The sequence below is a fragment of the Chiloscyllium plagiosum genome, unplaced genomic scaffold (genome assembly GCF_037043375.1).
Source record: "Chiloscyllium plagiosum isolate Xiang-an unplaced genomic scaffold, Cpla_swu_hap1 HiC_scaffold_19, whole genome shotgun sequence".
Lineage (NCBI taxonomy): Eukaryota > Metazoa > Chordata > Chondrichthyes > Orectolobiformes > Hemiscylliidae > Chiloscyllium > Chiloscyllium plagiosum.
Genome location: NW_028270157.1, coordinates 21,942,665 through 21,968,446, shown reverse-complemented (window position 1 = coordinate 21,968,446; position 25,782 = coordinate 21,942,665). Strand labels below are relative to the sequence as shown.

General features: G+C 40.2%; 1 protein-coding gene across 2 annotated transcripts in view; it reads left to right on the top strand.

Moving 5' to 3' along the window:
- Window positions 1-25,782, top strand: part of LOC122559762 (receptor-type tyrosine-protein phosphatase R-like) — a 213,992-nt gene that overhangs the window by 120,836 nt on the left and 67,374 nt on the right. For both annotated transcript variants that reach the window (XM_043709749.2, XM_043709751.2), the window contains 2 exons: window positions 4,920-5,106; window positions 6,113-6,197. In XM_043709749.2, coding sequence (XP_043565684.2) covers window positions 4,920-5,106; window positions 6,113-6,197 — 272 coding nt within the window. The remainder of the gene's footprint in view (window positions 1-4,919; window positions 5,107-6,112; window positions 6,198-25,782) is intronic.

The following is a 25,782-nucleotide window of genomic DNA, read 5'->3' as shown; positions in this document are numbered from 1 at the left end:
CAATTCTTCTTATTAAAGTAAAGATCTACTGTTCTTAGGGGTTGCGTTTTTGGAAAATTACACAAATTCACAAAAGACGGTTATCTTTTACAACAGGAGTCAATTGGTTACAGCTGTGCACAGATTTAATATGTCCAGTATACAATAGAAGATAAAAGACAATAAAAATATTTTAATTCAATTAAAGATGTCCTGCTTGAAAGATCTATTAATAAATAAGAAATATATAATATTTGTCACACTTGCCTTTGTTATAAGGCTCTCCAACAGAATGCGAAGATGGTAACAAAAATGAACAACCAGATGCATGCACTCTATAAGACCATAAACCCATAAGACATAGGAGCAGAAATTAGGCCATTCAGCCCATCAAGTCTGCTCTGCCATGGATGATAGGTTTCTTATCCCCATTCATTTGCTTTCCCCCATAACCCTTGATTCCCTTGACAATCAAGAACTTATCAATCTCTGTCTTAAAATCACTCAGTGACCTGGCTTCCACAGCCTTCTATGGCGGTGAATTCCATAGATTCATCACTCTCTGGCTGAAGAAGTTTCTCATCTCCATTCTGAACTGTCTTCCCTTTACTTTAAGGCTGAGCCCTCTGGTCCTAGTCTCTCCTACTAATGGAAACATCTTCCCAACAACCACTCTATCCAGACCATTCAGTATTCTGTAAGTTTCTATTAGATCCCCCCCCCCCCCATCCTTCTAAACTCCATTGAGTATGGACTCAGAGTCCTCAAACGGTCCTCATATGTTGAGCTTTTCATTTCTGAGTCCATTCTCGTAAACACGCGCCAGGGCCAGTACATCCTTCATGAGATATGGGGCCGAAAACTGTGCACAATAATCCAAATATGGCCTGACCAAAACCTTATAGAGCCTCAGGATTAATCCCTACTTTTATATTCAAGTCCCGTCGAAATAAATGCCAACTACTAAACAGAATGACAAACAACACATGAATATTAAACGTGTTCTATTCCAATAAATACTGTACAGTAGATCATGACATCTACAGCATCTCAGTTTTGTTTTTAGCAACTTAGGAGCATTTACATTTGACATTTTCTCCAAGTTTCCTTTTTCTTCTGAAACCTATAGATAATCAAACTGCAATGGGTGAAATGTATGTAATGTTTTGTGTTATAGGCAAGTTTGCAGATGGCAAAGATGTGAAGATTTACAACGTTTGACCAAATTGCACAAGAGCCCCTCTTTAAGATGCTAGGAAATGGCTAATAAACATTCTGTTCCGCACTGCCCCACGTATGGTTCCAGAATTTACAGGAAAGGGTTTCTGGGTCGGATGAGTTGAGAATATTGTGTCATTTTATTGTGTGAAGAAGAATTTTAATTTTGAGACTTTGGAGGACCAAGAGTAAATATGGGTCAGCGAGGATGGCATGATGTCCATGTGTGACTTGAGATGTGATAGAGCAGCAGGGCTTCTAGGTGGCAATCTGGGGAGAGTTGAAGTAATTGACTCTTGAAAGTGACAAAGGATTGATGAGATGAGGCACAAGTGGACTGAGACTGGGCAGAGAAAGGCAATTTAAATGAGTTAGAAATAGGTGGGCTTTACATTGGTGAGATATGGGTGTACATGTTTAGATCAGAGTTAAATAGAATTCTATATTTGGAAACATGCCAGTATCTGGCCAGGGGGGCCTTCAGTCAATAGCAAGAGTACAAATACTGTGGCAGGGTCTAAATACCGTGTCTCCAGCTGCTAACCAGCTCACGTTAAAGTGCACCACGAACAAAATTAGCAGCTAAATTTTCATCTTCAATTCAGGAAGTTTGAGTCAGGCCATTTCCTACGTTATGTTCCCAAAGTCAGAATATCAGTCTATTCAGCCAGAAGTTAAGTCTTCCTGAGTTAGATTAGGCTGGAGTTGGGCTACCGTCTCCTAGGGCAACGCTGAGGTGGCAATAAAGATGAGCAAATACCAACACTTGCGAGTATAAAGCCACCTCATTAGTTTAGTTCTATCCATTCATTGAGCAGCTGTATCAACAAAACAAGCCGAACAGATGACCAGTAATTTACTTTGTCAAATGGCCCCATTATGAATGCTTGCATGAGCTTCAAGACTCAATAATGGATTCAGGCCTGCGGGTAATTCTTGCATCACTGCAAAGGGAACTGCTAGCTTTAATTAAATGTCAGTTTTATAAGCTCATTATAGGTTTATTTTTCCTTGAAATAGTTTGTCAATGTCTGTTTAGTTGGACTAAATTTAGAGATTTTATATAGCTTAGAGCTTTTATTAATGGGGAAATCAATGTTTGTGTTTGACAATTTTATGAGCTTATAAAAAGGGAAAAACTCAAAGCAAATTTTTAATGGCTGACTTTGTTTTATGGAAGCATTTTAACAAGCTTCCAGTATGAATATATGGTTTATTAGTTCTCTACTTAATAGATACTGGAATCTTAAAGGCTCAGCAGAAGATGAGACATTGAATCAATGTGAACTATGTAATGTCATGCATGCATTATTATCTGATATTATACACTGTTGAATTCTAGAGAGAACTTTTTTCATGAAGTACCTTAATGCATGGAAACATCTATACAGTGCCAGTCAGTTTAGACTCTTACCTTTTAAGGACAGGGCCTTATGAACAATCATTGCATTATGAATATATTGAACTTTCCAAACACCAACTAAACATAATAGTTGAATTTAGCAATAGTTTTAAAATTTTTCTGTCAATAAGTTTCTGACTCCTCAGCAGCTTTTTTCCAAGTTGCAGAAACTTTCTTTCCTGATGTGGTTTAAACAGCCTTCAGAATCTCACCCACCCCCTTTCAAAACTTATATTTGGTACAGGCAGTTAAATAGAGAGTCCATTTCAGGTGTGTTGTGTTGTGACCCACCATATTTCCTGACTTGCAGAAAAAGTCAGGCAATAGGAGTTAAGTGCAGAGTTGTTAACCCATACATCTCACATTTGACCCTCCCAACATTGGTTTTCTCAGTGATGGGAGGGAAAGATTCAGCCCTCGTACTGTCAGACAAGTATAGATCAGTCAAGATTAGTGGTGGCGTGGTCAAACTATAAAGCTGAAAGTTAATCCTTCATCTGTGAATGATGTTAATTAATGAGCAGAGAGGGGAAAATAGAACAAATCCTGGCTGAGTTCTGGAATTAATGATGTGAGTGAAAGAGGAAGTTCTGGTGGAGATTATCTGCTGTATTTGTATAGGTAAGAGTCAGACTGAGTGAATTGCATTGTGCTGGACCATGGAAGAGAGACATTGAAAAAGAATGGAGTAGTCAATCGTATCATAGACAGTTCAGGAAGGATAAAGAGCAACAATGTGTAGTTCATAAGATATAGGAGTAGAATTAGGCTATTCAGCCCATCAGGTCTGCTCTGCCATTCAATCATGGCTGATATGCTCCTCACCCCCATTTTCCTTCCTTCTCCCCACATAACCCTTCAACCCGCTACCAATTAAAAATCTGTCTAAATCCTCCTTAAATGTATTCGTTGTCCCAACATCCACTTCACATGGGGTTGGCAAATTCCACAGATTCACAACCCTTTGGGAGAAGTAGTTTCTCCTCATCTCTGTTTTAAATTTGCTCCCCCTTATCCTAAGACTATGACCTCTCATCCTGGAATGCCCCACCAAGAGGAAGCATCCGCTGCACATCTATTTTATCCATACCTTTTATCATCTTGAATATCCTCAATTTGATCTCCCCATATTCTTCTAAATTCCAGGAAGTATGGGCCTAAACAGATCCCAGCCAATCCTGTTGTGATTTCAGTCAGGATTGTTTTACTGCTGTGACAAAGATGGAATCTAGACTGGGAGATTCAGTTAGAGAGCTTCAGTAAGGATGAGCATGGATTTAAATAATAAAAAATATGCTGAAGTATTTTGAAGGGGAGAGAATGATTGAATAAAGCAGGCTAAATTTCTAAGGTCATTGATTTTGAGGCTTGATCCCAAAATTACAGGGTAAAATTTTCAATTAATTGCATAATATAAACACAGTTTTTCTTGGTCACTGTAAGTCAATGTGCTACACAAGTCTCCTATCATGGATTAGAGCTGAAAATGTGTTGCTGGAAAAGCGCAGCAGGTCAGGCAGCATCCAAGGAGCAGCAGAATCGACGTTTCGGGCATGAGCCCTTCTTCAGCCCTTCTTCTTCCTGAAGAAGGGCTCATGCCCGAAACGTCGATTCTCCTGCTCCTTGGATGCTGCCTGACCTGCTGTGCTTTTCCAGCAACACATTTTCAGCTCTGATCTCCAGCACCTGCAGTCCTCACCTTCTCCTATCATGGATTAGATCCTACAAAGCTTACTTTGTATCTCTAGTAATGTCACCATTCCAGTGTTTTTCAGTTTATCTAGAATAAATTAATTATATATTAGGGTAGAGTTTAAATCTTCATATATTGTTTCACTAAAATGTTAAAATTATTATGCATACTCCTTTTAAAAATTACCTAAAAAATGTTAGCTGCACATAATGCTTACCCGATAAAATGTTGCAAATTCCTGAAACTACGGTTAAAGTTACAGACAACTGATACAGTGACTGCATCATAACATTTTGCAGTAGGATTTTTACAGGCACTGCTGTAAAGCATAAGTACTTTGTATGCATTAATGAAAAGACATAAAATGTAGGTTAAAGGTTAAATCAAAGCTGCTTTGATTTTGACAGACATCTGTTATACTTTGGTACTAAGTGGGCTAGACTTTCCTCCACCTGCTGAAAATGAGTGGGTTTTGAGAAGAAAGCCAAGTGCTAATTGGCAGATTCCTCACAGATTGTCAATCATCTTTGACTGTTGAATAATATGATTGTGGAGAGGCCCCAAGGGAAATGCTCCAGAAAAAAAAGGTGTTTTAATAAACATTTTCAAATATTCTTTAATTCGCAGGAGAGGCTCAAACGTATCGCTTACCTTGGATATGAGTACCTTGGGAAATGTTGAATCACTCAGTATTGCACCAACACCCCGTGAAAAAATATTTCTGGAGTATCTACAGACTGCCAGCCGGGTGCTCACAAGGTTGCAACTAAGTGAATGTGTAGCAAACGCCCAATCCCTTCAGGCTGAATTCATGGTATATAGCACTCTATACAGTAAAGTTTGTGCCTCAGTTTAATCATGCAAAGCCTACAGGCTATATCAGGAACCAATATTTGTCTAAGGTGCAATTTAAACTAGAAATGATCAACAATAGAATTTTTCTTATAATTTTTTTTACTGCAAGCTGAGTATTCCAGTCAGTATCATAATATTTTAGTGTTATTACATTTGATCGATAAATGCTGTAGAGCTAGTCTTTACCTCAGTCTTATATTTGACATGTGAGACATTTGTGAAGGAAACATGGACATTGTGCAAAACAACAGGCAACAATGTTAACGACTATTAATCTTTATTAAGGAGAACCTTACATCTGTTTCTCAAGCATTTTTGATAGCCTGTCATGAGACTTCCTTCATTACAAAATAGAAAGATGTGATAAAGCAATTTATTGTTTCAAATCATCTTTCCTAATGCTGTTATGCCATTATATTTGCATTACAATGAATCTCCTGTGCATCCTCCACTTCATAATGGTTTGAATGGTTGATTATATAAATCACAGAATATTTTTCTCCTATTTTCTTTGGTTTTGTCCCATCCATGCAAATCAAATGTCCTGATGCAAACAGGAGTTTGGAACAAAATGTGAGGAATAAAGCAAGAAAGCTGCTCCAAGACCATCTGTTGATCATATAATTAATCTCACTGTGCAGCTAATGAAACAAACTTCATATTAAAATAGGGAATGTTCGTATTTCCCAGTAAGATCTACATTTCTTCCAGCCTTTTGGAGCTCCATCCCAGAAAGATTTCACCTGGCACTCCCTGACTGGAGGATCAGATTAGTAAATGGGATCGGAAAGGAAAGAAACGTGGATTCCATATTTTGTTGCAACTAATGCGCAGGTTTAACCAAAATATATATTATGGAATTCTTTTACCTGACAACATCTGTGTGTTTCTGCAGTGTGGTATGCAGTGCTGTAAGTACATTGGAATTTCTGATGCTTGTGTTTCTTATTTCCTTCAAATAACAGGAAATTCCCATGAATTTTGTGAATCCCAAAGAGCTGAATATTCCTTGTCATGGAGCTAAGAATAGATATAAAACAATTTTGCCAAGTAAGTACACCTGTTACACAATTCACCTTTCACTGTTAAATATTTGCTTTAAGTCTTATTTAAATACAAAATGATTATTTTCTTTACTATTCAAGCCTCATTGGCAAATGCCAGTGCTGGTTTGTAAAATATGTAACACATTCATCCAATTATGTGTTTTTAAATATAATGTTTAAAACTGGAGTCATGAGTAGGTTTACGTGCCAGTGAAGAAAGTATGATGCAATGGGTTTTTGTGTCAGTTGCTAATACTCTTCACTAATTGGGTATCTGGGAACAAGCAGAACACTGGACCTTGACCAGGTAGGGAAAGTATTGCAATATATCTTACACATATATTCGCATACATGTATCCTTTCTTTTGGGAATAGTGGAAGGAATCCCTGGCTGATTATCAGCCCATTGAACCACATCACTCCTTCCATGGACTGGTGAGTGGACCTGGAGCTGCAGGCCCAGGGGTAGGCAATCTGCCACTGCACCACAAGATCCCCATCAGCATTTCAATTATACCATGTAATAATGACTTATACAGTCATACCGTAGTACAGAAACATCCATACCCATAAATATTCTTTCATAACTGCACTGTCTTAAGTATTAGAAGAGAGTGTGTAATGATAACAATTACTCCTTTCTAAAATATGTCTGATAAATGTGATTTTAGAATCCACAGGCTTGAATTATACCTCTCCAGGTACCCAGACAGGAACCGAAGCTAGGTGAAGGACTAAAAAAAGCAAACTCCACTTCTGTATACAGTTTTTGCTTCATATGACACTGTTTTTCACACCACATGGAACATTTTGAGATATATCAGTTATGTTTGCTGATGTTATGTAACACTGCTACCACTGTCCCATATATGAGCACCTAACTCAAAGTCAACAGGTCAAACTGGCTGTCTCAAATGAAAACAAAGTGCTGGAGAAACTCAGCAAGTCTGGTAGCATCTATGGAGGGAAAAACAGCTTAACTGACCACTTAGGGCTTTAATCAGACGCAGAAACCCCCAGATGAAACCTTTTGCCGAAGGGAGTCATAGTGTCAGAGCATTTTTAGCAGAGAAAAAGCCTATTGGCCCATCTTGTCTGCACCAGTTATCAAACATTCATCTATTCCAACCCCATTTTTCAACATTTGGCCTGTACTGTTACATGCTATAACATTTTGAGTGTTCATCTAAGTTGTTCCTAAATGTCATGAGGGTTCCTGCCCCCACTACAAGCAGTAAGTTCAAGATAACCAAAATCGTCTGAGTGAGAAAGACTTTCCTCAAACCCCTCTAAGCCTCCTGCTCCCTATCTTAAAACTGAACCCCCTTGGTTATTGATCCCACAACTAAGGGGAAATGTTTCTCCCAAGCTACCCTGCCAATGCCACTTAGAACATTGTGCATCTGAAACCTGCCTCAGACTACCCTGTTCTTGGGAAAGCCAACTCAACCTATCCAGTCTGTCTTCATAGCTGAGTAGTTCCAGACCAGGCAACATCCTGGTCCATCTCCTTTGCACCCTCTCTCAGGCAATTACATCCTTCCTATAGTGTGGTGACCAGAACTGCACACATTACTACAGCTGATGAAGGAGCAATGCTCTGAAAGCTTGTACTTCCAAATAAACCTGTTGGACTATAACCTGATGTTGTGTGATTTTTAACCTTAGGCCACAGCTGGAGTAAGTTATACAAGCTCCATCATAACCTCCCTACTCTTGTATTCAAAGCCTTGACTGATAAAGGCATAAAACCCATATTCCTTCTTAACCACCTTATCTACCTGTCCTGCTGCCTTCAAGGATCTGTGGATATGCTTGTCAAGTTCCCTTTGTAATTCCTTGGGTCTTGACATGCCTATGTCTTGCTAATCCTCTCAAATACACCACCTCACACATCTCTGGATTGTTGCCCTGTTCAGCCCATGTGACCAGCCTGTCTATATTTTAGTAGAGTTTAAGTCTCTCCTCACTATTTACCACACTGTCAATGTTCATTCCATCTGCAAACTTACTGATAGTATCACCTACATTCATGTCTTGATCATTAATGTGCATAACAAATAGCAAGGGACCCAGTTCCAAACCTAATGGTACAGAGGCTTACAGTAACAAAAATGCCCTTTGACAATCTGTTTCCTGTCACTAAGCCAACTTTGGACCCAATTTACCAAATTGCCCTGAATCCTGTGGGCTGTTACTTTCTTAGCCAGTCTGCCATGTGCGATCTATCAAAAGCCTTACTGAGGTCCATCAACTTCACTATCCTCATCTAGACACCTTGTTACCTCTTTGAAAAGTTCAATTTTCAAATTTGTTAGACATAATTTAGCCCTAACAAAGTCATGCTGACTATCATTGATAATTTGTGACTTTCCAAGTAGAGATTAATTCTGTCCCTGAGCCATTTTTCCAATAGTTTCGCTACCGGAGATGTTAGTTTCTCTGGCCTCTTGTTTATTCCTATTTGGCCTATCTGGTTTATTCCTATCACCCAGCTTGAATAATGACACTACATTAGCGGTCCACCAGTCCTCTAAAACTACATCATAACTAGTTACCCATATTTGTGCCAATAGATCATCTACCTCATTGCAAATGCTGGTGCATTCAGGCAGAATATACTTAACTTGGTCTTTTTGACATCATTCCACCTTTGAGGCATACACAATGCTCAGCTTTGTTTCTCCTGTCCTCTAGTTTCCCTTGAAGCTTTCTGACTACCTGTTACTAGCTTAACTCCCTTCCAGTTACCCCTCAGGTTCCCATCCCCTGGAAAGTTTGTTTCAGCCCATCCCAACAACATTAGCAAGTCTCTCTGCAAGGTTATCAGTCAGAATCCTGATCAGTTATAACCCCCTCCAGCTTGTACAGGTCTCACCTGCCTTGGACCTGATTCCAGTGCTTCAGAAATCTGATGTCTTCCACTCTGTACCAGTTCTCTAGCCACATATTAAATCCATCAATTTTTTCCTGTTCTTATGCTCACTAGCCAATGACATGGCGCATAATCCTAAACGTATTGGTATCCAGGTCCTGATTTTCAATTTCCCTCCTAACTCCCTGAGTTCTGCTTTCAGAGTCTCATCCCTCTTGCTACTATTCAGGTGGGTTTAAACTAGCTCAGTAGGGGGACGGAAACCTGAGGTGTAGTTCCAGTGCACAGGAGGATGAGAGGAGGGAAGACAGGGACATGTTTTCATGATCACAGAAATGTGCTGACAGACAGCAAGCTGGTTTGAAGTGTGTCTACTTCAATGCCAGAAGTATCCGAAATAAGGCAGGTGAGCTTGCAGCATGGATAGGTACCTGGGACTTCAATGTTGTGGCCATTTCGGAGACATGGATAGAGCAGGGTGAGGAATGGATGTTGCAGGTACCAGGGTTTAGATCTTTCATTAAGAACAGGCAAGGCGGTAAAAGAGGGGGACGTGTGGCCTTGGTAGTCAAAGATAGTATGATGGTGGCTGAAAGAACTTTTGATGCGGACTCGTCTACTGAGGTGGTATGGGCTGAGGTTAGAAACAGGAGAGGAGAGGTCACAATGCTTGGAGTTTTTTATAGGCCTCCACAGAGTTCCAGGGAGGTGGAGGAGAGGATTGGCAAAATGATTCTGGGTAGGGGAACTTTAACTTCCCCAACATTGACGAGAAATGCTGTAACTCTAGTATGTCAGATGAATTAGTTTTTGTCCAATGTGTACAGGAGGGTTTCCTGACACAGTATGTCTAAGGCCGACAAGAGGGGAAGCCACACTGGATCTGGTACTTAATAATGAACCAGACCAGGTTAAGGGTGGCACGATGGCATAAAGGGTGACACGGTGGCACAAGGGCAGCATGGTGGCACTGCTGCCTCACAGCGCTAGAGACCCGGATTCAATTCCTGCCTCAGGCAACTGTCTGTGTGGAGTTTGCACATTCTCCCCGTGTCTGCATGGGTTTCCTCAGGCGCTCCGGTTTCCTCCCACAGTCTAAAAATGTGCAGGTTAGGTGAATTGGCCATGTTAAATTGCCAGTAGTGTTAGGTGAAGGGGTAAATGTAGAGGAATGGGTCTGGGTGGGTTGCTGGTCGGAGGGTCGGTGTGGACTTATTGGGCCGAAGGCCTGTTTCCACACTAAGTAATCTAAAATCTAAAATCTAAAGAAGTTAAGAAGAGCAAAGAGGACACGAGCAGTCTTTAGCAAATAGAATAAAGGAGAACCCTTAAAGCTTTCTATAGTATGTGAGGAATAAAAGGATAACTAGGGTAGGAATAGGGCCAGTCAAAGACAGAAGGGGGAAGTTGAGTGTGGACCCTGTGGAGATTGGAGAGGTACTAAACGAACATTTATCATCGGTTTTCATTCAGGAAAAGGAGAATATTGTAGAAGAGAAGAATGAGATACGAGATATTAGACTGGAAAGGATCAAGATTAGTTATGAAGAGGTGTTATCAATTCTAGAAGGAGTGAAAGTAGACAAGTCCCCGGGGCTGGATGGGATTTATCGGAGGATTCTCCGGGAAGCTAGGGATGAGATAGCAGAGCCTTTGGTTTTGATATTTGAGTCGTCATTGTCTACAGGTTTAGTACCAGAGGACTGGAGGATTGCAAATGTTGTACTCTTGTTCAAGAAGGGCAGTAGAGATGACCCAGGTAATTATAGATCAGTGAGCCTTACTTCTGGTGTAGGAAAGGTTTTGGAAAGGATTATAAGAGATAGGATTATAATCATCTAGCAAGCAACAATTTGATTTCAGATAGTCAACATGGTTTCATCAAGGCCAGATCGTGTCTCACAAACCTCATTGAGTTTTTTGAGAAGGTGACCAACCATGTAGATGAGGGTAGGGCAGTTGATGTGATATACATGGACTTCAGTAAAGCCTTTGATAAGGTTCCACATGGTAGGCTATTGGACAAGAAGCAGAGGCATGGAATTGAGGGGGATTTAGCAGTTTGGATTAGAAACTGGCTTTCTGAAAGAAGGCAGTGAGTGGTGGTTGATGGAAAATATTTAACCTGGAGTCCAGTTACTAGTGGTGTGGCACAAGGATCTCTTTTGGGACCACTGCTGTTGTCATTTTTAAAAATGACAAAGACGCAGGCATAGATGGATGGATTAGTAAATTTGCAGATGACACTAAAGTCGGTGGAGTAGTGGACAGTTCGGAAGAATGTTACAGGTTGTAGGGGACTTGGATAAACTGCAGAATTGGGCTAAGAGGTGGCAAATGGAGTTCAATATGGCTAAATGTGAGGTGATTCACTTTGGGAAGAATAACAGGAAGGCAGAATACTTGGTCAATGGAAAGATTCTTGGTAGTGTGGATGCGCAGAGGGATCTTGGAGTCCATGTACATAGATCCCTGAAAGTTGTCACCCAGGTTGATAGTGCTGTTAAGAAGGCATATAGTGTGTTAGGTTTATTGGTAGAGGGATTGAGTTCTGGAGCCGCAATATCATGTTGCAAATATACAAAACGCTAGTGTGGCCGCACTTGGACTATTGTGTAGAGTTCTGGTAGCCATATTTCTGGAAGGATGTGGAAGCATTGGAAAAGGTGCAGAGGAGACTTACCAGGATGTTGCCTGGTCTGGAGAGAAGGTCTTATGAGGAATGGCTGAGAGACGTGCGTCTGTTCTCATTGGAAAGAAGAAGACTAAGAGGGGATTTGGTAAAGACATACAAGATGATCAGAGGATTAGATAAGGTAGACAGTGAAAGTCTTTTTTCTAGGATGATGATGTCAGCTTGTACAGGGGCGGGTGGGAGAGCATAGCCAAAAGGTGAGGGGTGATAGATTTAAGACAGATGTCAGAGGCAGGTTCTTTACTCAGAGAGTGGTAAGGGTATGGAATGTCCTACCTGCTAATGTAGTTAACTCAGCCACATTAGGAAGATTTAAACAATCTTTGGATAAGCACATGGATTGTGCTGGGATAGTGTAGGTGGACGAGCTGAGAATAGTTCACAGGTTGGCGCAACTTTGAGAGCCAAAGGGCCTGTTCTGCACTACATTGTTTTATGTTCTATGTTCTATGTTCTAATGTCATTGCTACCAATGTACAGCACACCTTCTGGTTGATACCTCTTCCTTAAATGGATATCCTGCAGCCATTCTGTGACATCTTTGTCTCTGGCACCAAGGAGGCAACAAACCATCCTAGAGTCACGATTCATGCTGCAGAAATCACTCTCTGATCTCCTGACTATGGGATCCTTGTTTAACGTTACCCTGCCATACTTTCTCCTTCCCTATACAGCTAAGATACTACTAGTAAAGTGGACCTGCCTCTGGCGGCATTCCCCTGAGAAACCACAGCTTTTACTAATTTCCAAAATGTAATATTGATTGGCAAGCACAATAGATTCAGGCAACTCCTGCACTACCTGCCTGGGTTTCTTAGACTGCCTAGTAGTCACCCATTCCAGCTCTGCCTGTACATTTCTAATCTGCAGTGTGGCTACCTCCCGATATGTTCTAAACATGTAACCCTCTGCCTCACGGATGCACAACAGGAACTCCAACTGCTGCTCAATTTTCAAAATCTGGAGCTTAAGCCTGTGTTGCCAGTAACATTTCCTGCTTATATGTTTGTTGGGACGTATGATATGTCTATGACTTCACATATTCCACTAGATGGACACTTTGCCTGTCCCTGCTGATCTGCATTCTAGAAATCTGAAAATTATTTATCTTTAGAATATATATGAACATACTACGAAAATATTCAAATAAATTCATGTTCCTTCACTTATGTTAACATTATTTTCATTAGATATTGCTTTAATATTGCATATTACTTTGATTTGCTTTAGACTCACTCATAACAGCAGACTCTCACCAATCAATAAACTTATTTCCTATGGTGTCTCTTGGATTTTTTTTCTCATATTAGCCTCTTTTCAGCATTATAGTCAGAATGAACATTCTTTAAACTTACTGTCTCCTGTCTCGCACTGTTTTTCAAAGGAAGCCGCTCCCTGTTCTTTGTGCTTTTTGTTTCATAAGTTTGTTACTTCTTTTATTAGTGCTATGTTCAGGATGAAGCCGCTCCATGTTCTTCACCCTTTTTAAACTTGCTTCTTCCTCTCTTTCTCTGTTCAGAAAGAACCACTGCCCACTTTCCATTCTCATTTTAAACTTGCTGCCTCATCTCTTGGCGCTCTGTTCAGAGCAAAGCTGATCTCCACTCCATTTTTATCTTGCATTGCGTGCTGAATGAGGCCACTCCACACTCTACATGCTGTTTTTAACCTTGCTGCCTCCTCGCGTGGTACTGTGTGCCACTCTTGCTCTGCGCACTCTTATTCACCTTGTCACCCTTTTCTCAGTCTGTACTCAGAATGGAACTCTCTGTCGTGATTGAAACGAGGACTGCGAGGTGGACTTCATAGAATATGAGTTCCCCAATTGTGTTTGTTAATCTAATCCAGTCAGGGAGCCCTGGCTGACAGGTATAAACAGAAATGTCAGAGGTTTTGTCCACTCTGAAAACTGACTCTGAGGGATTTGGATCAGTGTCAAGGTCCCTCCACGTGTAACTAAAGGGTGACTTGGTGACAGGATACCAGCCTCTGTGGAGTTTTTCACTCTCCACTTTCTACACTTTTTAAACTTGCTTTTTGTGCTCTCGGTGCTGTGTTCACATTAAACAAGTGCAGTGCCCCTTGCCTGTGAATCAAAGGCTCTGGGTTCAAGCTCCACATTAGGTCCTGATGTTTAAGGAAAGTGTGTTTGTGCTCAAACAGTTTAGGAATGCATGAAGACACCTTCCCTGGGCATCAGGTCTGGAAATGAGCCTCAAACCCAAAGCCAGGAATGCTACCCATTCTGACACAAGACCTCCAGAGAAAGGCATTTAGTAGACAACTCTTTTTGTGGTAATGTTTTAGATTCATGGTCACTATAACTGATAATAGCTCTTATTTAGATTGTATGTTCATTTCATTAAGTTTATAATTGCCATTTGGGGTGGGATTTAAACTCATTTCTCATGAATACTGATGCAGGCTTCTGGATTACTCATCCAGTAACATAATCATTATATAATCATATCCCCATGTGCAGTGTTTTTTATAATATCTCATTAAAATAACGTTTCCTTGAAGAGCTGTTTCTATACATTCTCTAAGGATAGAAGTGAAATCATTTCAAAGTCAGCCAAGAGAAGCCAAGTGTCTGTTACCTAGTTTAATACTTCACTGTTAAACTCTTTTCCTCGATTAATCGGAGTGCCATCTGAATACATTCAGCTTCTGCTGAGATTTCATTGCAAATCTGCAATGGGAAAATGGAAAGATTCAATGTTTGTGACAAACCTAAAAATAACCAGAGACAATGTCACTCCATGATGGAAGCTGAAGAGTTCGCCTTGAATTTTAACTATTCTCTTTCACACACATAGAGTTCCTACCTCTGGATTCTACCAAAGAACACTTTTAGGTTTTGTTTTTAAATTGTTGGAATGAATAATAACAGGCACGGAACTTTTTGTTCTCTTTCCCCATAGCGTTTGACTTGTCAAAAATGTTAACTCAACATATAAATCCAGTTTAATACTCAAAGTAAATAAATTCATCTTTAAGTATAGACTGAATGGTAATCAGGAGAAATGTAACAAAGTACAGGGATTTTATTAGTGGCAGTTGTCACAGTAAAGGAATTGAAATACTAAAGGCAGAGGGAAGGTCATATTGTATTATTTACAAGTGGCTGAGTTGCTTTGGTTTTCAAATCACAGGCAACTTGATGGTTATTACGTGAGGAGTTTTTCCTTGTGCTGTTATGCCTGAAAGAGCATCTGTTTTTGTCTTGTGGCTTCTACCTTACTTATAATGAACAAAGGACAGTACAGTGCAGGATCAGGCCCTTTGGCCCACTAAGCCTGAGCTGACACATGGTGCCTTTCTAAACTAGGAAACCTTTTACCTCTAAACAGACTGTACCCCTCTATTCTCTGTCTATTCAAGTGTCTGTCAAGATGCCTCTTAAACATGGCTATTATATCTGCTTCTAACACCTCTTCTAGCAACGCATTCTGGACACTTACCACCCTCTGTGCAAAAAACATGCCTCTCACATCTCCTTTAAACATTCCCACTTTTACTTTAAACCTATGTCCCTTCATAATTGACGTTTCTACTCTGGGAAAAAGAGTCCGACTATCTATTCTATCCATGCGTCTCATGGTTTTGTAAACTTCTATCAGGTCGCCCCCTCATCCTTCAATGTTCAAGTGAAAACAAACGCCCCCCCCACCCCCCTCAACAAGTTTGTCCAGTCTCTCCTCATAAATAATACACTTCAAACCAGTATCATCCTCATAAGTCATTTTGGTTTATTTTCAAATTCTCCATATCCTTCGGGTGTTATGACAACCAGATCTGTATGCAATATTCCAAATGTGGCTTATCTAAAATTCCATACAGCTGCAATATGACTTGCCAATTTTTACACTCAATGCCTTGATCCCCTTGTGTTGCCACTTTCAGGAAACTGTAGACCTGCATGCTGAGATCCCTCTGTAAGTTAATGCTTGTAATGGCTCTGCCATTTACTGTATACTTCCCTCCCTTATTAGACCTTCCAAAATGCATCACCTCGCATTGTCTGGATTATATTCCATCTGCCACTTCTCCAACCATGTCTCCAGTCTGTTTAAATCCTATTGTATCCTCTAGCAAATCTCCTCACTGTCCCCAGCTCTTCCAGTCTTAGTGTTGTCTGCAAACTTACTGATTAGACCTCATAAATTCTCCTCCAAATCATTTATTGATATTATAAACAAAAGGGGTCCCAGCACTGATCCATGAACACCACTGGTCACAGCTCTCCAGTCAGGGAACACCCTTGCACTGCTACTCTCTATCTTCTATGACCAAGCCAGTTCTGTATGCATCTTACAAGCTCACCAAGGATCTGATGTGACTTCACCTTCTTTGTCAGCTTGCCATGAGAGACCTTGTCAAAGGCCTTGCTAAAGTATGCTTCCCACATAATGCAGCACTATTCCTAGCTACATGCCAAATTTGATTTCATCACTTCCTGTGCTTTGCTGCTGCATCTACTGTGCTACTTCATTCCCCAATATCTAGCATTTATTTAAATATAGAGAAAGATTTGTTGCTCCCGGAGTATATCTCAGAATGTCGGGTGTAGATATCAGCAATCCCACATGTTTTTTCCATCTATTCAGCCACTGGCCAAAAACGCTAAAGAAATATACATTTATCATAGTTCGGGAGTTTGATATCATATGATATGTAAAGTTTATTCTTAAATTGAATAATTATGACCACATCTAAGACTCAGTAGGATAACCGTTCAGAGCAAGTACTTTTAAATGTGAGCTGCTCAAAAGGCATTGATTGGAAAATGCATTTAAATCTGGAACAGGAAATTTGAATACACAATGAATGGGTGTACGTTGGCAAAGATATGAAAGGAAAAGGATTTGGGTGTGATAATTGGTCATTCACGAAAATATCAGTCATTGTGAAGCTGTTTAGCAAGCAATTCAAGTACCAGACTGCACCTTGAGGGCATTTTGTTGTGTATTAAAGGCAAGTTATTTTGAGGTTATTTATCTCATTTGAGCACATTTACGGATGACTGGAGAAATTACATTTAAAGTATGTACTGACCTCTCTGCTACAAAAAGATCCATTGATGACCCCCACCCCCCACCTTGTTTGTCATGTATTGCCTTGTTCTTCATATCCACTTAAAGTTTCTATAACATTGGATAGGGTTGCACCATGATTGCTATGATTTCAGAGTCTTAAACACTCACCAGGCATCCCATGTCCTGTATGCTGCAGGAAGCTCACAATATTCAGCACCATTCCACTTAGCTGTAGGTAGAGGAACAAGAGAAACAACACAATTCAGTTCTGTCCACTTTACACTAAATAACAAGGAGCTTCTGTTACGACAAGAAAGGGAATTCATGGAATGCTTACAGGATGGCTTTTTGGAACAGCTTGTCAATGGAGCCCACAAGAGAGCAGGCTATTCTGGACCTAGTGCTTTGCAATGAACCAGACTCTATAAAAGATCTTAAAGTAAGGGAACCCTTAGGAAGTAGCGACCATAATATGGTAGAGTTCAGTCTGGAGTTTGAAAGGGAGAAGGCAAAATCGGATGTAATGGTGTTACAGTTGAATAAAGGTAATTATGAGGGCATGAGAGAGGAACTGACTAAAATAGACTGGAAGCAGAGGCTAACCGGGAAGACAGTAGAGCAAAAATGGCAGGAGTTTGTAGGTATAATTGAGGACACTGTACAGAGGTTCATTCCCAAGAAAAGAAAGATTAACCGGGGAGGGATTAGACAACCTTGGCTGACAAAGGAAGTCAGGAAATGTATTAAAGAAAAAGAGAGATCCTATAAAGTGGCTAAGAACAGTGGGAAATCAGAAGATTGGGAAGGATACAAAAGCAAACAGAGGATAACAAAGAGTGTAATAAGAAATGAGAGGATCAAATATGAAGGTAGGCTAGCCAGTAATATTAGAAATAATAGTAAAAGTTTCTTTCAGTACATAAGAAACAAACGACAGGCAAAAGTAGACATTGGGCCACTTCAAACTGATGCAGGAAGCCTAGTGATGGGAGATAAGGAAATAGCAGGAGAACTTAACAAGTACTTTGCGTCAGTTTTCACAGTGGAAGACATGAGTAATATCCCAAAAATTAAAGGGTGTCACGGGGCTGAGTTGAGTATGGTTGCCATTACGAAAGAGATAGTGCTAGAAAAGTTAAAAAGTCTTAAAATTGATAAATCTCCTGGCCCCGATGGGATACACCCTAGAGTTCTGAGAGAGGTGGCTGAGGAAATAGCAGAGGCATTGGTTGAGATCTTTCAAGAGTCACTGGAGTCAGGAAAGGTCCTGGATGATTGGAAGATGGCTGTTGTAACCCCCTTGTTCAAGAAAGGATCAAGGCAAAAGATGAAAAATTATAGGCCAATCAGCTTAACCTCGGTTGTTGGTAAAATTCTAGAATCCATCATTAAGGATGAGGTTTCTAAATTCTTGGAAGAGCAGAGTCTGATTAGAACAAGTCAACACGGATTTAGTAAAGGGAGGTCATGCCTGACAAACCTGTTGGAATTTTTTGAAGAGGTAACAAATAGGTTAGACCAGGGAAACCCAGTGGATGTGGTCTATCTAGACTTTCAAAAGGCCTTTGATAAGGTGCCACACAGGAGGCTGCTGAGCAAGGTGAGGGCCCACGGTGTTCGAGGTGAGCTGCTGGGATGGATTGAGGATTGGCTGTCTAACAGAAGGCAGAGAGTTGGGATAAAAGGTTCTTTTTCAGAATGGCAGCTGGTGACGAGCGGTGTCCCGCAGGGTTCGGTGCTGGGGCCACAGCTGTTCGCATTATATATTAATGATTTGGATGAAGGAACTTCTTGCGAAGTTTGCCGATGATACGAAGTTAGGTGGACAGGCAGGTAGTACTGAGGAAGTGGGGAGGCTACAGAAGGATCTAGACAGGTTGGGAGAGTGGTCCAGGAAATGGCTGATGGAATTTAACGTGAGCAAGTGCGAGGTCTTGCACTTTGGCAAAAAGAATAAAAGCATAGACTACTTTCTAAATGGTGAGAAAATTAATAAAGCCAAAGCACAAAGGGATCTGGGAGTGCTAGTCGAGGATTCTCTAAAGGTAAACATGCAGGTTGAGTCTGTGATTAAGAAAGCGAATGCAATGTTGTCTCTTATCTCAAGAGGGTTGGAATATAAAAGCAGAGATGTACTACTAAGACTTTATAAAGCTCTGGTTAGGCCCCATTTGGAGTACTGTGTCCAGTTTTGGTCCCCACACCTCAGAAAGGACATACTGGCACTGGAACGTGTCCAGCGGAGATTCACACGGATGATCCCTGGATTGACAGGTCTAACATATGAGGAACGGCTGAGGATACTGGGATTGTATTCGTTGGAGTTTAGAAGATTAAGGGGAGACTTAATAGAGACGTACAAAATAATACATGGCTTGGAAAAGGTGGATGCTAGGAAATTGTTTCCATTAGACGAGGAGACTAGGACCCGTGGACACAGCCTTAGAATTAGAGGGGGTCATTTCAGAACAGAAATGCGGAGACATTTCTTCAGCCAGAGAGTGGTGGGCCTGTGGAATTCATTGCCACGGAGTGCAGTGGAAGCCGGGACGCTAAATGTCTTCAAGGCCGAGATTGATAGATTCTTGTTGTCTAGAGGAATTAAGGGCTACGGGGAGAACGCTGGTAAGTGGAGCTGAAATGCGCATCAGCCATGATTGAATGGCGGAGTGGACTCGATGGGCCGAATGGCCTTACTTCCACTCCTATGTCTTATGGTCTTATGGACAACAGAAACAATAATGAATGTTTGGTTGGGTTTCAAAGTCTATTAATCACTCCCATTTAGCAGGCGTTCTAATCCAAGAACTATTGAAACTTTTAAGAGGCTGTGGTGACTGAATATGCATTTAATATGTTTATAAATACAATAGACACTTAAAGGATTACAATTTTTTTGTACTTTACTGTATGCGAGATTTGAGGGGTGGTGATGGGTGGGTGGGTCGGGTGAAAGGGTGTGGCAGTGTCATGGGCTTTACAATTGTGTTGGGAGCTGGACTATTATGTTCAATGATCAAGACCGGGCTTCTAACCAGCTAGTCTCTACACCTATACTCATCACAAACTTCACCATGGCTCACATGGTGAACCCAAATCCTATGAAAAAGAGAAAAATCCCAGGCAATGTCACATAGGTTAGATGTGCATTTTGAAAAGTTTTGGACAGAACGGGTAGAATTTTCCCAATCCTACAGCAATGCCCAAACTCTGAAGTCTACCTTTACTCAGTTTTAGGTTAATAAAACCATGAAATATTACAAAACATAGCTTCCAACTCTACTTCCTACCACTAGTCTCAATAACAGCTGCTTTGTACTTGTTTGAGTAAACCTAAACAAGTGGCCAAATTAATTAATTAATAATCTCTTTAAGGTTGCTGACCACCTCTTCATATATGCTCAAATAACCATCCATTGAATGCCTCTCACCATTTTCATACTTACCCTTATTATAGAGTTAGTAATGTTGCTGTGGTTCTGTTCGCTGAGCTGGAAGTTTTTGTTGCAAACGTTTCGTCCCCTGTCTAGGTGACATCCTCAGTGCTTGGGAGCCTCCTGTGAAGCGCTTCTGTGGTGTTTCCTCCAGCATTTATAGTGATTTGTATCTGCCGCTTCCGGTTGTCAGTTCCAGCTGTCCGCTGTAGTGGCCGGTATATTGGGTCCAGGTTGATGTGTTTGTTGATGGAGTTTGTGGATGAGTGCCATGCTTCTAGGAATTTCCTGGCTGTTCTTTGTTTCGCTTGCCGTATAATGGTAGTGTTGTCCCAGTCAAATTCATGTTGCTTGTCGTCTACGTGTGTGGCTACTAGGGATAGCTGGTCGTGTTGTTTCGTGGCTAGTTGATGTTCGTGGATGCGGATCGTTAGCTGTCTTCCTGTTTGTCCTATATAGTGTTTTGTGCAGTCCTTGCATGGGATTTTGTACACTACATTAGTTTGGACAGATAACCAGGTCTGACCTACAAAGAATGAAAGGGAAAGGATCAGGATACAATATTGGAGTTGTGGTTGCAGATGGTCTGACGCTGGTGAACAAGGAGCAAGGTGAATGACAGCCAAGTGCAAATCGGTATGTCTATGCAGTCCAGCTTTCTCTGTAACATTTTCATGAAAGCAGAAGAAAACAGGAGATGAACAGAAAGTTGAGCTGATCTAAAAGAAGCAGAAACCAATTCACCTGCGCTGGTAAGATTAGATTACTTACGGTTTGGAAACAGGCCCTTTGGCCCAACAAGTCCACACTGACCCACAACCCCCTACACTTAACACTAAGGGTAATTTAGCATGGCCAATTCACCTAACCTGCACATTTTTGGATTGTGGGAGGTAACCAGAGCAGACCCACACAGACACGGGAAGAATGTGCAAACTCCAAATAGAGTCGCCTGAGGTGGGAATTGAACCCAGGTCTCTGGTGCTGTGAGGCAGCAGTGCTAACCACTGTGCCACCCTGCCGCCCAATGTCAGTTTTGTCTCATCAGTGCTGAGAAAAGTTGATATTAGGATCACTGCTTTGCATATAATCATGTTGCATCCAACCTATAGGTAATTGGTGGCAATGAGGTCAAACATAGAAAGATATTCTAACCCAATGATAAAATGAAGCAAAGAACAATGGATGCTGAATAAATGAATCAAAATCAGCAATTGTTGGGGAAAGTCAAGATGTCTGGCAGCATCTCTGAAGAGAAATCAGAGTTAATATTTTGATTCCAGTGACAATTTCTGTTTTTAATTCGAACCCATTGGACTTGTACTTCATACTTTGGTCAAAAACTTCAGCAAGCACAACAACGAAGAGAGCTGTTTATTTGAGATATCATAAAAGGAAAGGAAAGATAATTTATTAATCATCTTTCACAATCTCATAGTGACACCCAAAATAAAAACATACAATAAAAGTACTTTTGAAGTGTAGTCATTTTTGTAATATAGATAAGTTTCAGCAAATGTGCACACAGCAAGGCCCTATAAGCAGCAATGAATTACATGACCAGACAATTAGATCGTTGGTTAAGGCCAATATATTGGCTGGAACTTGGGACACTTCAACTGTTCTTCTTCAAACATTTACACCTCAGAGGCAAATGGGCCTTTTTTTAATGTTTTGCTTTGATTGATCTTATGAATTGGGTAGATTAAAACTGAAATCTATTCCTCTGGAGACTAAGCAATCTAAAAGAATGCCGGGGTTAGCAAAAATATTACGAGTCGTATGGTTTAGTCATTGAACTCCATGCACAACAAGTGAAGTCAACATCAATGTCAGTAGTAAATGCTATTGTCCAGTGAATGAAATTTATCATTCCCAAGAGCATAGCTTTAGGACTGGTATCAAGATTCTGCTGCTCACATATGGGAATCAAATCATGAATTCTCCCTCTGAATTTAAAAAAAAACTTCCTCTCTTTACGAATTTGCACATCAAATTCAAACATAAGGTTTGTAAAAGGTAAACGTAAGGTCATCATAGTTCCATTGGGGTTTGTAATGAGTATCTTTAAGTTATAAAAACATAGAGCAATCAAGATCTTGAACAATATTGTCAAACTACCTCCTACTTTCTACCCCTCCCCATCTCGCTTAAAGATTCTATACCCCAGAATATTCAGTGCCAGTAGTGTCTCTCCTTCAGGCATGTCTCCATGTTGGCAATCCCCATTCTTTTATTAACTCACTTCCCGACCCACAAGACCCCTTGCACTAAAATAAATGCTATCTAGCCTTGCCATGCTTCCTTTTGCCCTAACTTGACTATATTTACACTGCTCTCTACACTGATTTTCTTCTTTCTGTATACTTGACTGTGTATTACCCCTACTGCACCTCCACTCCCTATACCAAAACATGCCAAAATAGTTTAAAACCCCCGCCAAATGCACTAGCAAAAACCTTACAAGGATGTTGGTATCATTCCATTCAGGCACAATGTGTCAGATTTGTACAAGTTGCACCATCACCAGAAATGAACCCAGTGATCCAGGTTTCTAAAGTCCTCAATCCTGTTCCAACTCTCCAGCCTTTTCTACCCACCTGCTTGCTAGGACATGGCATTAGAAGTAATCTTTGAGGTCCTGATTTTTAATCTGCTACCTTGCTTCCTAAATCTTGGTGAGCATACAGATGATTGGTAGCTATTGTCGTTTCAACAGCACTACATTCCAAGGATAACCACTAGCTCGTCCTGAATAAGAGGAGTCAAATTTCAGGTAGTTCCAGGGCATCACCACAATAAGGCTTGAGAGGTAACAGGGCGACTGGGATTCAGACTCCAATGTGAAAAGATCAAGAGGAAATGCAGGACCTTCTTTGTGGAGCCAGTTGGGTGGATTTCTCCAATGGGCCCAGGAAACCGGCAAAGGTTTACCTGACACCAGGCACGCAGCTGAGGCTGTCAGTCACCTACTTTGAATACATCTCCCCTATCAGAATAAAATAATGGCAGGCCCTGAAGTGACCACTTTAAATCCTTGATACATCCAATGGTGGCCCAACACCTTCACCACTCCCTATAAAATTTAAGGTGGTCAGAGACAGGCAGGTAGGCAGTGGGCAGGTCATGCATTTCATGTTATGATCCTTCCCCCCATGTAAAATATCCTACAGCAGAATATATCATCAGTTCAAGGTAAAGAGAGAGGATGCTTCAAGTATTAAAACTTTTCTAATGTTGGAGGAGTACAGCTGCCAACATGACAGTACAACACAAAACACTGATGCCCAAGTAAGGGGTAATGTATGTGAGTATAATGTGAGCTAGCTGGATAGGTATGCTATAAATCACTCCATACACAGTGTGAGGGGCCTGCTCGTGTCAGCCAACTTCTGGACAATTTAAACAAGCTCTTGTAAATTTTTTACTTTGCTTTTACAGTATTCTGCATAAATATGATTGTGAAAATCTCTTCTTAAGCAAACTGAGATATTTTCAAGCTGAGTGGCACACATTCTCTGTGCATTATTGTTCAGAAGTTCAAGAAATCACCTTTTACGTTTTTACATAATTGAACAATAAAGTCAAATTTGTTTGCACTATAATGCTTTTGTCCTTTGGATTCTTTCTCATATGTATGTCTGAAAGCGTAGGATGCCAAAGCATCTGATGGGTGTGGTAATATAATTGTTTGAATGCAGAGGATGTCTCATGTTGTTCAGAAGTGAAAAGAGTTATGCCAGACAATAGTAAATTAGTTAAAAATAATTTTGTACATGTTAATGGACATAAATTGTCAATTTTGATAATGGCATTTTTAGAATAAAGCATTGATCACATGTGCAAACATTTCATAAAACCTAATATACCTTCATGCTGACCTTAAGGATAATATTAAACAGCCTTTGCATGCATAAATCATATTGTACATATAAATTTCTATAGTGATTTATTATTTCAATGTTTGCAAATAATTTCCAGCCACTCGAACATTTGGCATTACTCAGCTGAAAACATTGAAAGTAGTTGATGAACATATTTAAGCTGCAAAAGAAAACAAAAAAAAACCCAGCTTCACTATTGATTCAAACCAGTTTGGTTACAAATTGGAATTGATGGTGCACGATTCGCAATGAGAGGAAACCACACCAGAAATAAGGAAAAGCACACTTTATAAACTCTGCTGACATGAGGAATTGCTTCGATGTGTCAAGTATGGGAGAAAGAAATGTGCAGCAATAGGTCAGATATTTTGGTGAAAGTGTAACTTCCGTTCTAAAGAAGTATCATGTTGGACTTCAAACATTAACTGTTTTCCTGGGTCTGTCCAACACTTTGTTTATATTTCAGATCTCCAAAATTCACAGTATTTTGTTTTTGCTTTCAATTATTTTCTTGATGGGAATCAAATCAGAATCTACAACAGCACATTTAGGGACTGCTTTCCTTCCAAATACCTTCGCTTGGACAAGAAGCATGAGGTTCCTGGTTTCCCTGATATAGTGACAGATTATACCGCCTTTTGCTAATCCAAATCCATCATTTGAATGGAAGCCATGTAAAATTTAATTGGTTTAATTTACAGGATCTCAGAGATTTTCACAAGCCATTTAAATTTAAATAAAACACGTTTTGCTTTTTAAATAGGCTCAAGCTACCATTATTTTATAGCATTATTTACTATTATTAATGTATCAATTATTTGAGAATATTAGCATTTTCCAAAAAGCATAGCAAGGAGGCTATCCAATGGTAATGCTGCCAAGCCAGTAACATGATGTCAATATGACAATTAGTCATAGAGTCATGCATCACTGACCCAGACCATTTAGCCCAAATCATCCATGCTGACCATGTTTCCTAAACTGAACGTGTCCCATTTACCTGTGGCCCATAATCTGTCAAAACCTTTCCTATCCATGTATTTGTACAAATATCTTTTAAAGTTTGTAATTGTACTTGCCTCTACCACTTTTGCTGATAGCTATGTGAAAAAGTTGCCCCTCAAGGTCCGTTTTAAATCTTTCCCCTCTCACCTTAAACCTATTTGCTCTGGATTTGGATTTCCCTACTCTGGGGTAAAGATCTTGGTTCTTCACTTTATCTATGCCCCTTATGAGTTTATAAACCTCCATAAAGTCACCTTCCAGTCTCCTTAATATTTTTGTAAACCTTTTTTGTATCCTTTCTAGTTTAATAACATCCTTCCTATAGTAGGGCGACCAGAATTGTACAAGTACTCCAAATGTGGCCTTACCAATGTTTTGTACAGCCATAACATGATGTCTCAACTCCTGTCTTCAATGCTCTGATCAATTGTCCAATAATCAAGTTGATTCAGTTTCAGCATTGATATTCAACAATTTACAACTATGTCTTTCAGGCAATATGTTTTCTTAAGAAACTCTTGAAAATCTATGCACATATGAGCCCTGAATAAGAAACATTTTAGAATTATAAATGATCTAATCTTTGTGCCACAGAAAGGGTGGAGTGATTGGTACGGTCACGTAGCAATGAGATTCTTGTGGAAATAAATAATTTTA